Genomic DNA, 13,328 nt, shown 5'->3' with positions numbered 1-13,328 from the left:
AAAGGAGGTAAAATTCATTTGGGTGGTAAGTTGCATGACCGAGCAATAAACGGTGAAAGTAGTGTAGGTCAGAAGTGTAAAAAGTGGCCTGGTCTTTCAGGGTGTTTAAGCACTGGGGGCTGAGGTGGTTAATTTGGATAGGGAGAGGCAGGATGATAAAAAGAAGGAAGACGAAAATAGGCGGCAGTACCGTTTGATTCCGCTGACTTTTTTCAACTGGATGCAGGCATTTGTGATCCTGGCCAGTGTCATTGGAGAAAAGGCGCAGGAGAATTGTTCAGCGCTTTTCTGTTATCTGGATGCGAAAGGGGAGGCGTCTAGGGTATATGGGGTGCTGGGGTGGTTAAGGTATGATTAGCAATTTCGGCAACGAAAAGCAGCTCGGTCTAGCATTTGGTGGGATCATAAGGATACAGGTTTGTGGATGCGGGTGATGGCTCCAATCAGGGCAGGGCAGTCCTTTCCAGGGGGCGCGGGGGTTCTGGACAATCGGAGTGCTCGGTGGCCTCGCAAAAGGGTTTATGTTTCCAGTTTAACGAGGGTGGATGCAGGTATGGGGATAAGTGCAAATTTAAAGCGAACCTGTCACCATGATTTTGTGCATAGAGCTGGGGACATGGGCTGCTAGATGGCCGCTAGCACATCTGCAATACCCAGGTCCCATAGCTCTGTGTGCTTTTATTATGTTAAAAAAAACGTTTTGAGTGATATGCAAATTACCTGATATGAGTCATGTAGCCGGAGATGAGTCAAGCGGAAAGGAGCCCAGCACCGCCCCGCGTCCTTCGAATCTCCTCCTTGCCGGCTGACGTCACAGAGCTGGAGCGCCGAAATCTCGCGATGCGCGAGCTAGCGCATGCGCAGTGTCGGCATCATGTTCATTCCCTGTGCTGGCATCAGCACAGGGAACGAACTACGCATGCGCTAGCTCGCGCATCGCGAGATTTCGGCGCTCCAGCTCTGTGACGTCAGCCGGCAAGGAGGAGATTCGGAGGACGCGGGGCAGTGCTGGGCTCCTTTCCGCTTGACTCATCTCCGGCTACAGGACTCATATCAGGTAATTTGCATATCACTCAAAACGTTTTTTTAACATAATAAAAGCGCAGAGAGCTATGGGACCTGGGTACTGCAGATGTGCTAGCGGCCATCTAGCAGCCCATGTCCCCAGCTCTATGCGCAAAATCATGGTGACAGGTTCGCTTTAAGCATGAGTGTTCCTCATGTGGGGGGAATCTGTCACGGCCTCGGAGTTGTGCGCTGTGACACGTTTGCCGTACATGCCTGTTGCCAGGGGCAACGCGTGGTTGTCAGCTTGTGTATGCCTTTCTCCCCTTCTCCTGGTTCCTCCCCTGTTTGGTGCTGGAGGGGTTAACTACCTTGCTGGGTGTGGTCACTAGGTGCTTCTTTTACCTGTGGCTTAAGGCCTCTTTCGCACTTGCGTTGTCCGGATCCGTCGTGCACTCCATTTGCCGGAGGTGCCCGCCGGATCCGTAACACCGCAAGTGAACTGAAAGCATTTGAAGACGGATCCGTCTTCAAAATGCGTTCAGTGTTACTATGGCACCCAGGACGCTATTAAAGTCCGGGTTGCCATAGTAGTAGTGGGGAGCGGGGGAGCAGTATACTTACCGTCCGCGCGGCTCCTGGGGCGCTCCAGAATGACGTCAGAGCGCCCCATGCGCATGGATGACGTGATCCATGCAACACGTCATCCATGCCCGTGGGGCGCCCTGACGTCACTCTGAAGCGCCCCGGGAGCCGCACGGATGGTAAGTATACTGCTCCCCCGCTCCCCACTACACTTTACCATGGCAACCAGGACTTTAGCATCCTGGCAGCCATGGTAACCATTCAGAAAAAGCTAAACGTCGGATCCGGTAATGCGCCGAAACGACGTTTAGCTTAAGGCCGGATCAGGATTAATGCCTTTCAATGGGCATTAATTCCGGATCCGGCCTTGCGGCAAGTGTTCAGGATTTTTGACCGGGGCAAAAAGCGCAGCATGCTGCGGTATTTTCTCTGGCCAAAAAACATTCCGTTCCGGAACTGAAGACATCCTGATGCATCCTGAACGGATTTCTCTCCATTCAGAATGCATTGTGATAATCCTGATCAGGATTCTTCTGGCATAGAGCCCCGACGACGGAACTCTTTGCCGGAACACAACAACGCAAGTGTGAAAGAGCCCTAAGGTCAGGAGTCAGTTGTACTCCAGCCTCGGTGTGTGCTGGAGTTATGCTCCTTGTCTGGATGTCTCCAGCGATGTCTTCCTTATTTCTCCATCTTTTTCCCCCTTCCTTCCCTGTGTTGGTGTTTGGTGAGGGTTTATGTTCAGGGTGTGGTGTCTTGTCTTGTTATTACATGTCTGGTCAGTTAGTGTTATATGTCCGGCATGTATGCAAGTCGTATCCTGTTTGTTGCTTGACATTTCCCCTGTCTGTTGTGTCTTCCGGAAGGGGGTCTCATGGTTCCCTGGAGTGGGAACCAAAAGTCAAGTTTGTGAGCTGTTGCTGGAGTGCTGGTTTCTTGGTGTGTCAGTATGTACTGAGTCCGCTATGTTGTTCGGATTGCAGTATGTTTGCTTTGGTTCCAGTTCTCCTTGGTGTGTCTTCTGTTGTGCTGTCCAGCAGCTGCGGCAGGTAAGTTACCATGCCTTCCTGGGTTCTTGGTTCAGTGGTTATCCCTGCCACTGGATACTTACCTGCCGTTCCACTTGGCTTTTCTCTGCAACTAGGCTGGTTGAGACTCCTGTTCATCTGTGTCTTGGAAGAACAGGTCGTCTCTCCCCTGCTCCTATGTGAGGGATTATCAGGGCGACTCAGGGTCCTCGGTGTCCTGGGTATGAGCCGTCCTACCATCCAGGTCCGCTCATAGGGCGAGGATTAGGGACGCTTTAGGAGGTGACCTGATCCCGGCATCCTGACCTAGCTGCTTCCCCCCAGATAGTGGGATCGGTCGCGTGCCCAGTTTGCTGTTTTAAAGAATTGGGGGAAAAGGTTGGGGGTGAGGGGCCGCTGTTGGTTCATGAGGATGGGTCTTTTCTTTCATGGTTCCAGTTTTTAGCAGTGCTACGGGCTTCTTTGGCAAGGTTGGATAGAGACTCCTCGCTGTTTGGAGGTCACTCTTTTCGGATTGGCACGGCCACGGAGGCCGGTAGGAGGGGGTTGGAGGATGATGTCATTCGTCGCATTGGTCGATGGGAGTCCATCCGGTTCCGGTCCTATGTTAGGCCTGCGTTGTTATTGGCCTGCGTTGTTATAAGAGGAGGGAATGGTGTTTGTGCAGGGTTGGGGGTATGTGAGGGCCATTTTTTTTGTTGTTGACATGTTGTATTTTGTGTTCCCTGCAGGTGGTTCGGCGTGCCTGGTTTGGATCATGGGGCATTCCTATGTGTTCTGGGGAGCATTGCGGGCATCAGTTAGGCCTGATGGAAGGGAACTGGGTTTTCCGAGAGAGGTGGCAGTGATTCGCTGGTTGGGGATAAGCGGAATGCTGTGGAGTCGGGTTCTTCCAGAATTCCATAGATTTGTAAGGTTAGATGTTGCCTCTGGGGTGCTGATGATACATGTGGGGGGGAATGATTTGGGGGTGTGCCCCTTTAGGGAGCTCATGAAGGATATTCAATTTGATTTATTGCATTTGTGGGCTCAGTTTCCAGGTTTGGTGACAGTCTGGTCAGACATGGTGCCGCGGAAACAGTGGAGGGACGCCAGGTCAGTGGAGAGGGTCAACAAAGCCAGAATAAAAGTTAATAGGGCGGTAGGTCGTTTTGTAGTGAGGAATGGCGGTCTTGCGGTGCGTCATAGGGAGTTGGAAGCGGGAGAGGGGGCGTTTTGGAGGGGAGATGGAGTACACTTGAACGGGGTGAGAATTGATTTATGGTGTTCGGCTTTGCAGGACGGGATTGAGTTGGCTTTGCGGGTGTGGCGGGACGCAAGGAAGTGAGGTGTCACCGCCTTGGGTTGTGGGCGGTGGTGAGTCCTTGGAGTTGGCGGTTATGGTGGATCTGGCGTGGTGGGGAGGGTGTCAAGTGAGCTCCGAACTCCCCAGGTAACGGAATTTGGGGCATGATATGGCGGGTATCTACCCACGTTTTTTGCCCATGGTTACCGTTTTTCTGCCTCTGAGCTGGCGTTTATCGGCTAGAGGTAATTCAATTTAATTGAGTGGCGGGGCAGTTACCCGTCAGGTTTGCGAAGCTCGAAGTACCATCCCCATATTTTATGTGTTCCTTGGGCGGGCCTTCAGGTGGGAAGGCCTTTGGGGTTTGTTATTTATGTTATTTATTGTATGTTTGTTTTTTTTAATAAAATGGCTGCTGTGGCCAATAAAATTCACCTGTGGTGTTGTGTCTTTATTTGGTTGGGAATAGGGGGGACATAGGGGAGAATGACTCGACAGTACGCTTGTCAAGTACAGGCCGGACTTAGGGCTGCAAGCCTGAGGGGAGGCCTGGCATGACAGAGGCTTGGAGGCAGTGGAGCTGTTAGGGAGTTATGGGGTTAATTGGTAGGTAAGTGTGGGCGTTGCATTAGGGGAGGGGGTTAAGGTTTTAAAAGGGGTGGGAAGAGCGGGAAAAGGGGCCATTTTGCATGGACAGCGGATCTGCAGCAGCCCTCACCCACCCACCCTTCCGGCTGCGTTTTTTCAAGATATGGTTTGGTTTCCTGGAGTGATGGAGGTTCTTGGTTTATGGCACAGTGGTTATGGGTAGTTTTTGGTTTGGTCAGGCAGGTACTGTTTTCAAATGTCATAGCGGCCGGGGCGGTGGTGGGTCCTTGGAGTTGGTGGATAAGATGGATCTGCCGTGGTGGGGAGGGAGCCAAGTGGGCTCTGGACTCCCCAGGTACTGGAATTTGGGGCGTGATATGACTGGTATCTGCCCACGTTTGTTGCCCATGGTTACTGTTTTTCTGCCTGTGAACTTGCGTTTATCGGCTAGTGGTAATTCAATTTAATTGAGGGGCGGGGCAGTTACCCATCAGGTTTGCAGGGCTCCAAGGACCCTCCCTGTGTTTTATGTGTTCCTTGGGCGGGCCTTCAGGTGGGAAGGCCTTTGGGGTTGGTTATTTATGTTATTTATTGTATGTTTGTTATTTAATAAAATGGCTGCTGTGGCCAATAAAATCCACCTGTGGTGTTGTGTCTTTATTTGGTTGGGAATAGGGGGGACATAGGGGAGAACGACTCGACAGTACTCTTGTCATGTACCGTACATAGAGGCAGTATTATAGTATTTATATTATTATACATACCAGGCAGTATTATAATAGTTATGTTCTTGCACTTAGGGGGCAATATTTTAGCAGTTATATTCTTGTATATAGGGGACAATTTAATAGTTATTACATTATTTTAAATAGGGGCACTATTATAGTAGTTATTTTCTTGTACATAGGAGGCAGTATTATAGTAGTTATGTTCTTGTACATAGGAGACTGTATTATAGTAGTTATATTCTTGTACACATGGAGTAATATTATTGTGATTACATTTTTATATGCAGTATTATAGTAGTAATATTCTTCTACAAACAGTATTATAGTAAATTTTACAGCAATGATGAGCACAGAAAAAAGCCCCACATAGATTACTGAGAACATGAAATCCCTTCTCTGCCATCAGGATCAATATTCTAGAATACTTTTTTGTGCATTTTACCTGTGCTTGGCTCCCACCACTGTTAGTTCCACCTCCATTGCCTCCACCCACACTTTGTTTGTGCTGCTGGGAACTGGTCATCTCAGCCATTCTCCTCTCCATCTGCTCCAACCGTTCCAGAATTGACATTCTAAACTGGTTATCTAGAGACGGAAGAAAATACAAATGTCATAAGTGTTCTTCACATGTCTTTTTTTAGCAGGGGTACGCAGTGGGTAAAATAGTCCAAAAGATGATGTTTGTACCCTGCAAACATTTATCTGAAAGAAACCGATAAGAGATACAGCTGAAGAGAGAAATAGTACAGCGCACATACTGTATCAAAACATAAGAGGTGGATATTGATCTTTAGCACATAAGACAAATGGAGTGTTTCTGTGCATGTATCCATACAGTATATCTAATAACATTATATATTGATCTCTAGCATACAAGACAATTGAAGTAGAAAAGAAACAGCAAGATGTCCAGCAGGTTCATGCCTAATGTCTCAGGCTGATTTTAATGATTGCAAATATAAAGCTGTAGCCTTCTGTCCCTGAATTTAATGGAGACCAATAGGGCACTAGCAGAGGTATAATATAGAGTGGGCTCAGCAGTCATGTGGAACCTGCATTCCCTGAATGTAATGGAGGTTAGTATGGCACCAGCGGAGATAGTATTTAGTGTTATGTTCCTGTCCTAAAGAGATCACCTTGCCGGTGGTGGACAGGCACAAATGATTTGCACAAAATGTATTTGCCAAGAATCTCACATTTATAACATAGCATTAGCATTAGTACATTTCTATAGTGAGTATGGCACTATTGTATTTTCTTTATTTGTGTTTGCAGAGTGCTGTTGCGTTTGTTTTTGCACACCTAATGGACCTTGACCAAGCAGTCCTATCCTGAAATCTCCAAAAGAAAGCAACAACACTATTCAACTTAGATTGGTACTAATTTTCCTTAAAGTGGTTATCCAAGACTATAAAATGCCCCCCATATTCCGGGCCCCTCACAGTGAATATACTTACGCCACTCCTGGTCCCTGCACCACTGCTGCTGCTGCTTCTCCGCGTGCGCGGATGAAAACATCCGGTGTCGGGGTTGGTGGGGGAGCAGCCAATGGCAGGCGGGGGTGCAACTTCCTAGCATCACCAGTGATGCTAGGGAGGCTCGTCCCCGTCCCTGCCTGCCATTGGCTGCTCCTCCCCGACACTGGATGTTTTCAGCTGCGCACAGGGAGAAGCTGCAGCAGCAGTGGTGCAGGGACCAGGAGGGGTGCGGGGAGCCAGGTAAGTATATTCATTGTGAGGGGCCCGGCATATGGAGGAGATTTTTATAATCTTGGATAACCACTTTAAAGGAGTTCTCCAGGTCGTTATAAGTGATATCATATCCTCAGGGTAGGCCATCACTATCTGATCGGCAGGAGGTCTGACATACCATACCCCTGATGCTGAATTCATCCACTGTTGCAAGTTTCCTGAAAAGTGGATGGGTGTGACTTAGTAGAGGGGGAATGACCTCTGTGGTAAATTATAGCTGAATCTATGCCAGCTTCAAATTTGTGAAAATGACTCCTCAATATCCAACTCCTAGAAAACCCCTTTCAAGGGAATCTTAACCAGTTTCATGGTGTCCCAACTAAGAGCAACATAAACTAGTGACAGATCTCCTTAGCAAAGATCTGGATCACTTTCTTTAATTGATCCTGCAGTTTGGTAACATCTTGTACTGAACAGCTCCAGCACATGCCGATGAGTCCTGAATATTCATGAGCTCCTGGCTTTCTCCTCCTCCCTGCTGCTAGTTTAGGTGGGAAAAAAAACTGTCAATCAGTGGCAGGGGATGGAGAGAGAGGTAAGCTCATGAATATCAGGACTCATTGGCCTACTCTGGAGCTGTTAGTGACCCTCCAGTTCAAGGAAAAAACAAAAACTGGGAAACTGTACATTTATATGGTGACCTCCTTTACATGTTTGATCTGGAGATCCACCACCAATATCCTGGTTCCTATTCTGTCTTCCAAGATGGACGCGCTGCTTCTCAGACTGCATACATTTAGTAGTCCAAGACCCTTCCAGCTGCCTGGCCAATCCGATGGCAGGTTTGCACAAGCAGGGAGTGTCTTAGACTGCCAAATGTACAGTGTGCATAAAGTAGTCTGAGAAGAAGTTCAGCCATCTTGGATGATAGAAGAGGAGTGTGGGAATCTGTGGATCTGCAGTTGAAAAGATGGAAAGGGGGTCACCATGTAAGTGTTGCGTTTGCCCACCAGTGAATTTGTTTTCTTGAACTGGTCGCCTGTGGCTCTTAATAAATGTGTTGCATCTTACTTCAGCTCACTTCTTATTAAGACTGGTGTATGAAACGCCGGTCTTAAAGTTTTTTTTCCAGAAGTTCAATATTGACGGCCTGTCTTCAGCATAGGTCATCAATAACTGGTTGGTGGGGGTCTGACTCCCAGCACCTCCGCTGATCAGCTGTGAGCACTGCAACCCCTCATAGTATATAAAGCACAACTCTGTACATTGTATAGCGGCTGTGCTTGGTATTGCAGCCCAGGACCATTCACTTGAATGGAACAGAGTTGCGCCAAGGCCATGTAACTGATGACCGTGACGTCACTGGACTAAAGAGAGGCCGCAGCACTCACCGGTGTGCTGCAGCCTCTTCGAACAGGTGAGGGATGATGGGAGTCAGATCCACACCAATCTGATATTAATGACCTATCCTGAGGTCCATCAGTACTGAACTTCCGGAAAACCCCTTTAAAAAATGTCCCCCTTTAAACTTCGGGCAGGCGTGGTTCATATTTAGAGCCACACCATAATGGATAATAGAGCATTCATATATATTCACTTAGTAAGATTGCAAAACTGACAACAATACATACAATAAAATTATTAAAATTACAATTATTAAATGACTTATTTTATTAGAAAAGCTCAAAATGTATATTTAATCAATGTTATTGTTACAAAAACAATAGAATTATTTAGTAAATTGCAAAAGCATGACTACAAAGAGAACCTACAGTCTGCCTTTCTATGATGATGTCCTTGATGTCCTCAAAATTCATAATTGAATAAAAGTATCAGCTAAGTGTGCAAAATGCTGAACTGCTCACTAATGGCGAGCGTCTACATGCAGATATTGCCCCATTAGCTGCCTCCCAGTAAACCTGACTGATAGATTGATGGGCGAGCGGCCATAAAGCGATGCTCAGGGCAAACATCCAGTTGTACGCGTATTTCTGTGAGCGGCTTTGTTGTGTTGATGCTGCAGTCTGGTGCAGTGGAGATGATGTCACCTCCTCCTCCAGCTGAATTATCATGCATAGCATGTCCTCTGCAGAGACTGACATCTGACTGACATCACCGGGACGGCCCCTTTCCTCACATCATCGCTGTATCAAACATAACAATGCCTATCCCACAACGGGGATAAGCTGCTAGGTGCTTGGAAGCCATTCTTGGAGATACTGCAGGGGTTAATAATCTGAAGGTCTTACCTGCTGCTATTTACTGTGATTTCTATGGTTAATGCTCATATAGACACTTCAGTTATGATTATTACTGTTTACATAGCTCCAACATATTCCATAGTGCTGTACAGAAATCCAGCCTCTAGAGTCATTTACCGTTACACTAACCTTATATCCTTACCTTAAAGCAGCACTTCCTGCTACATTTTATATTCTCTGACCTGTTAGAAAGATACATGATGCAAACTGTAGTGAATGCAATATTCTTACCGGAGACTGCATTTGTAAATTATAACCTCCCTTCTGACCCTCAGCTGTGTCATGTGACCAGCATTTGACTTTCCAAATAACACAGCATCTTATGTGTGGACAGGAAGTCCGTTTGTTTATGTATTCCTATGGGAGCCTTATGGTCAGTCCCATAGGAATGACTAGAGAAGTAATTTACTTCTTGTACTGTGGCAGTTGGAGATCAGAGTATTGGTCATATGACACAGCTGAGGATCAGAAGGGAGGTTATAACTCACAAATACAGTTACTGGTAAAATAATTACCTTCACTACAGTTTACATTATGGGCTAACTGTTCAGTAAATGAAGATTTTTGTGGGAGTTCTTTAACTTTTCAAAAAGTGTGTGTGTGAGGGGGGGACTTATCACAAATGGCTGCCCTCCTTTTGCTCACTTCCTACAGCCTCCTTAAACTTGCGGTCTATATACACTTAGGTGCCCTTTGCATCTACCCCCAATGCATTTCCTCAGCCAAATGCCAAGGTGTGGACCAAGAATTCTAGAAAACCTCACCCCTGGTATCACCTGGGTAGCCATGTCTAGCTGTTTGTTTCCATGCAACTCGCTCTGTACCACATGCCACCCATTAAAGTGATTGGCAAAACATGTAATGCATAGAGAGTCCGAGCCTTCAGTGTAAGGTCTGCCAAAAGCGGATCCAGAGAGGCGTCTATGTGCCCCAATAGGGCTTAATCAGGCATATTGACAGGCGTTGTCTTTTTGCAGTTTCTCTCGCCTGGTATTAGGATAAGGTCTCTAGACACCTCTAGTTTCTTCCATTTTAGCAAACATGACTATAATAGAGGGGCTCCGTTTGGGTTTTGGCTCATGCAGGCAGCTCATCGTGGAAAGAACGGACAGAAGTTTCCATCTCGGGGCTTTGTGACTGGTGTAAAAATAAAACTCTGAAGTGTGAAAAACTATTTCATTTTACATTCCATGTCAGAGGCCAAAAGACATATCAATTACCAGACACATATGGCCTGCAAAAACTTTTATAGCTGGCCAAGCTTTCATCTAGAGCAGGCAGCTGGTGACAACCACGCAACACTGACTATCTATCTATCTAATCTATCATCTTTCTATCTATCTCATATCTGTCTGTCTATCTATCATCCATTTCTCAGGGAGGAACAACATCCTGAGAAATGTAGGTGATGTAGCAGAGCTGAATGAATTTTGCTGTCGATTTACCACAGATTTCACCCTATGCATTGCGAAGAGTGAAATCCACTGTGAAAATCTAAAGAAAAAAATTATATATTGTAGCTCTAAAATCCACATCACGTGTCCAGCTGGGAATAATCCTGGGTTATAAGTGGTATACCCTAAGGTTAAGCGCTGGGTCAACTATTATTTAATTTATTAATGATATCGAGGACGGGATTAATACCATTTCTATTTTTGCAGATGACACTAAACTATTTGGTACTGTGCAGTCTATGGAAGATGTCCATAAACTACAAGCTGACTTGAACACTCTGAGTGATTGGGCATCAACTTGGCAAATGAGGTTCAATGTGGACAAATGTAAAGTTATGCATCTTGGTAGTAATAATCTCTGTGCTTCATATGTCCTAGGTGATGTAGCACTGGGAGAGTCACTTATAGAGAAGGATTTGGGTGTCCTTGTAGATTGTAGACTAAATAACAGCAAACAATGTCAATCAGCTGCTTCTAACGCCACCAGGATACTGTCATGCATTAAACGATGCATGGACTCGCGGGACAGGGATGTAATATTACCACTTTACAAAGTGTTGGTGTGGCCTCATCTGGAATATGCAGTCCACCTCAAGAATGTCCTGGAGGTGGAGAGAGTACAGAGGAGAGCGACTAAACTGATAAGGGGGCATGGAGGGTCTTAGTTATATGTTTAGAACTATCATAATTATATGTTATTGAAAAGAGGGGGATATGATTAACCAATTTACATACAGTACAGACCAAAAGTTTGGACACACCTCCTCATTCAAAGAGTTTTCTTTATTTTCATGACTATGAAAATTGTAGATTCACACTGAAGGCATCAAAACTATGAATTAACACATGTGGAATTATATACATAACAAACAAGTGTGAAACAACTGAAAATATGTCATATTTTAGGTTCTTCAAAGTAGCCACCTTTTGCTTTGATTACTGCTTTGCACACTCTTGGCATTCTCTTGATGAGCTTCAAGAGGTAGTCCCCTGAAATGGTTTTCACTTCACAGGTGTGCCCTGTCAGGTTTAATAAGTCGGATTTCTTGCCTTATAAATGGGGTTGGGACCATCAGTTGCGTTGAGGAGAAGTCAGGTGGATACACAGCTGATAGTCCTACTGAATAGACTGTTACAATTGGTATTATGGCAAGAAAAAAGCAGCTAAGTAAAGAAAAAAACGAGTGGCCATCATTACTTTAAGAAATGAAGGTCAGTCAGTCAGCCGAAAAATTGGGAAAACTTTGAAAGTAAGGGCTATTTGACCATGAAGGAGAGTGATGGGGTGCTGCGCCAGATGACCTGGCCTCCACAGTCACCGGACCTGAACCCAATTAAGATGGTTTGGGGTGAGCTGGACCGCAGAGTGAAGGCAAAAGGGCCAACAAGTGCTAAGCATCTCTGGGAACTCCTTCAAGACTGTTGGAAGACCATTCACAAGGCTCCTTCACAAGTTGTGAATTTGTGGAATAGTCTACCCCAGGAGGTGATCACAGCATGGACAATTGACAGTATTAGTCTCAACTCTAATACTTCTGACAAACTCAGCTCTGCTACCTCCATCTTTTGTCAATAAATAACCCAATAACCCTTTTGTCTGTTCTGATGCTGTGTTACTTGTATTTTGTGTTTCTGACAGGAATGATACTGTCTGATTTGCTGATATTTTTGTAATTTCCTCTCAGATCTTCAGTTACTCGTCTACTTTCTTCTCCGTCTTAATAATATAAGAGATAAGGAGAGCGGCAAAGAAGGAGGAAATTAAAAAGCAGCAACTCCCAGCGTCCTCCCCATCCTTTTGGAACTGCAGCATAGAGCTCTGCTTAATTATATAGTTGGCAACAGATACTCCTCAGCTGTAGTGATGGAGTAGCTCCATTCACAACTCCATCTCCTCCCTGAGCCTCTGCTGGATCAGTGACTGCACAGAGGAGGGAAACACAGCATCTTGCCGAGCTGTTGTTGGGTGTTTAGGATTGTAGGAAATCTGGGTGGTGACAGGCCCTTTTAGAGCTATAATGGCCCCACTAGATTGAAGATAATGGTGTTCTTAAAATTATGTTATATAACACAATTTCCTCTCACTGCCTTTTTAAACTCAGTAACAGTGTGTACCGGGCTCAGATACCCCACCCAGTGCCTCATATGAACCAACAGGGCCTGACACACATTCCTTCCCCTAGTGACTGCCAATAATTCCCACCATAGTGCCTGCTACAGCTACTCCTAAGACTGCCTGCCATAAATGTCCTCCACAGTGCTTAACAACCCGCCTCCAGAGAGGCTTCCACAAATGCCCTCAGAGTACTTGTTACAGATGCCTCCAAGAGATGACTCCATAAGGTACCTCAGCCTCATATTCTCCCTTGATTACCAACCAAAGGCAGCCCGATACAGTGTATAAGATACCCACCAAAATGCCTGCCACAAATGCTCCCAAGACTGCCTGCCATAAATGCTCTTCCCTTAGAGTGGCTTCTATAGATGCCCTCCAGAGAAGCTTCCAAAAATGCTCTCCGAGTACTTGCCACAGATGCCTCCAAGAGAAGACTCCATATAATGCCTCAGCCTCAGATTATCCCTTGATTGCTTGCCATGGGTGCCCCGATACAGCGCATACAATACCCTCCAGAGTTCCCCACAGGGCTTAGTACATGGCATCATTATGTGACACAAGGCAGGGTCAATTGCACTTTTTGCCCT

At 46.1% G+C, this 13,328-nt stretch overlaps 1 protein-coding gene across 1 annotated transcript in view; it reads right to left on the bottom strand.

Annotated features, from left to right (window-relative positions):
- The window catches only part of CAMTA1 (calmodulin binding transcription activator 1), a 1,602,965-nt gene that overhangs the window by 28,987 nt on the left and 1,560,650 nt on the right, over positions 1–13,328 (bottom strand). Inside the window, exon 11 of the mRNA XM_040424166.1 lies at positions 5,662–5,804. Within this exon, the coding sequence (XP_040280100.1) occupies positions 5,662–5,804 (143 nt within the window). The remainder of the gene's footprint in view (positions 1–5,661; positions 5,805–13,328) is intronic.

This window comes from Bufo bufo, chromosome 1 (assembly GCF_905171765.1).
Source record: "Bufo bufo chromosome 1, aBufBuf1.1, whole genome shotgun sequence".
NCBI lineage: Eukaryota > Metazoa > Chordata > Amphibia > Anura > Bufonidae > Bufo > Bufo bufo.
This window is presented reverse-complemented; position numbering and strand designations above follow the sequence as displayed.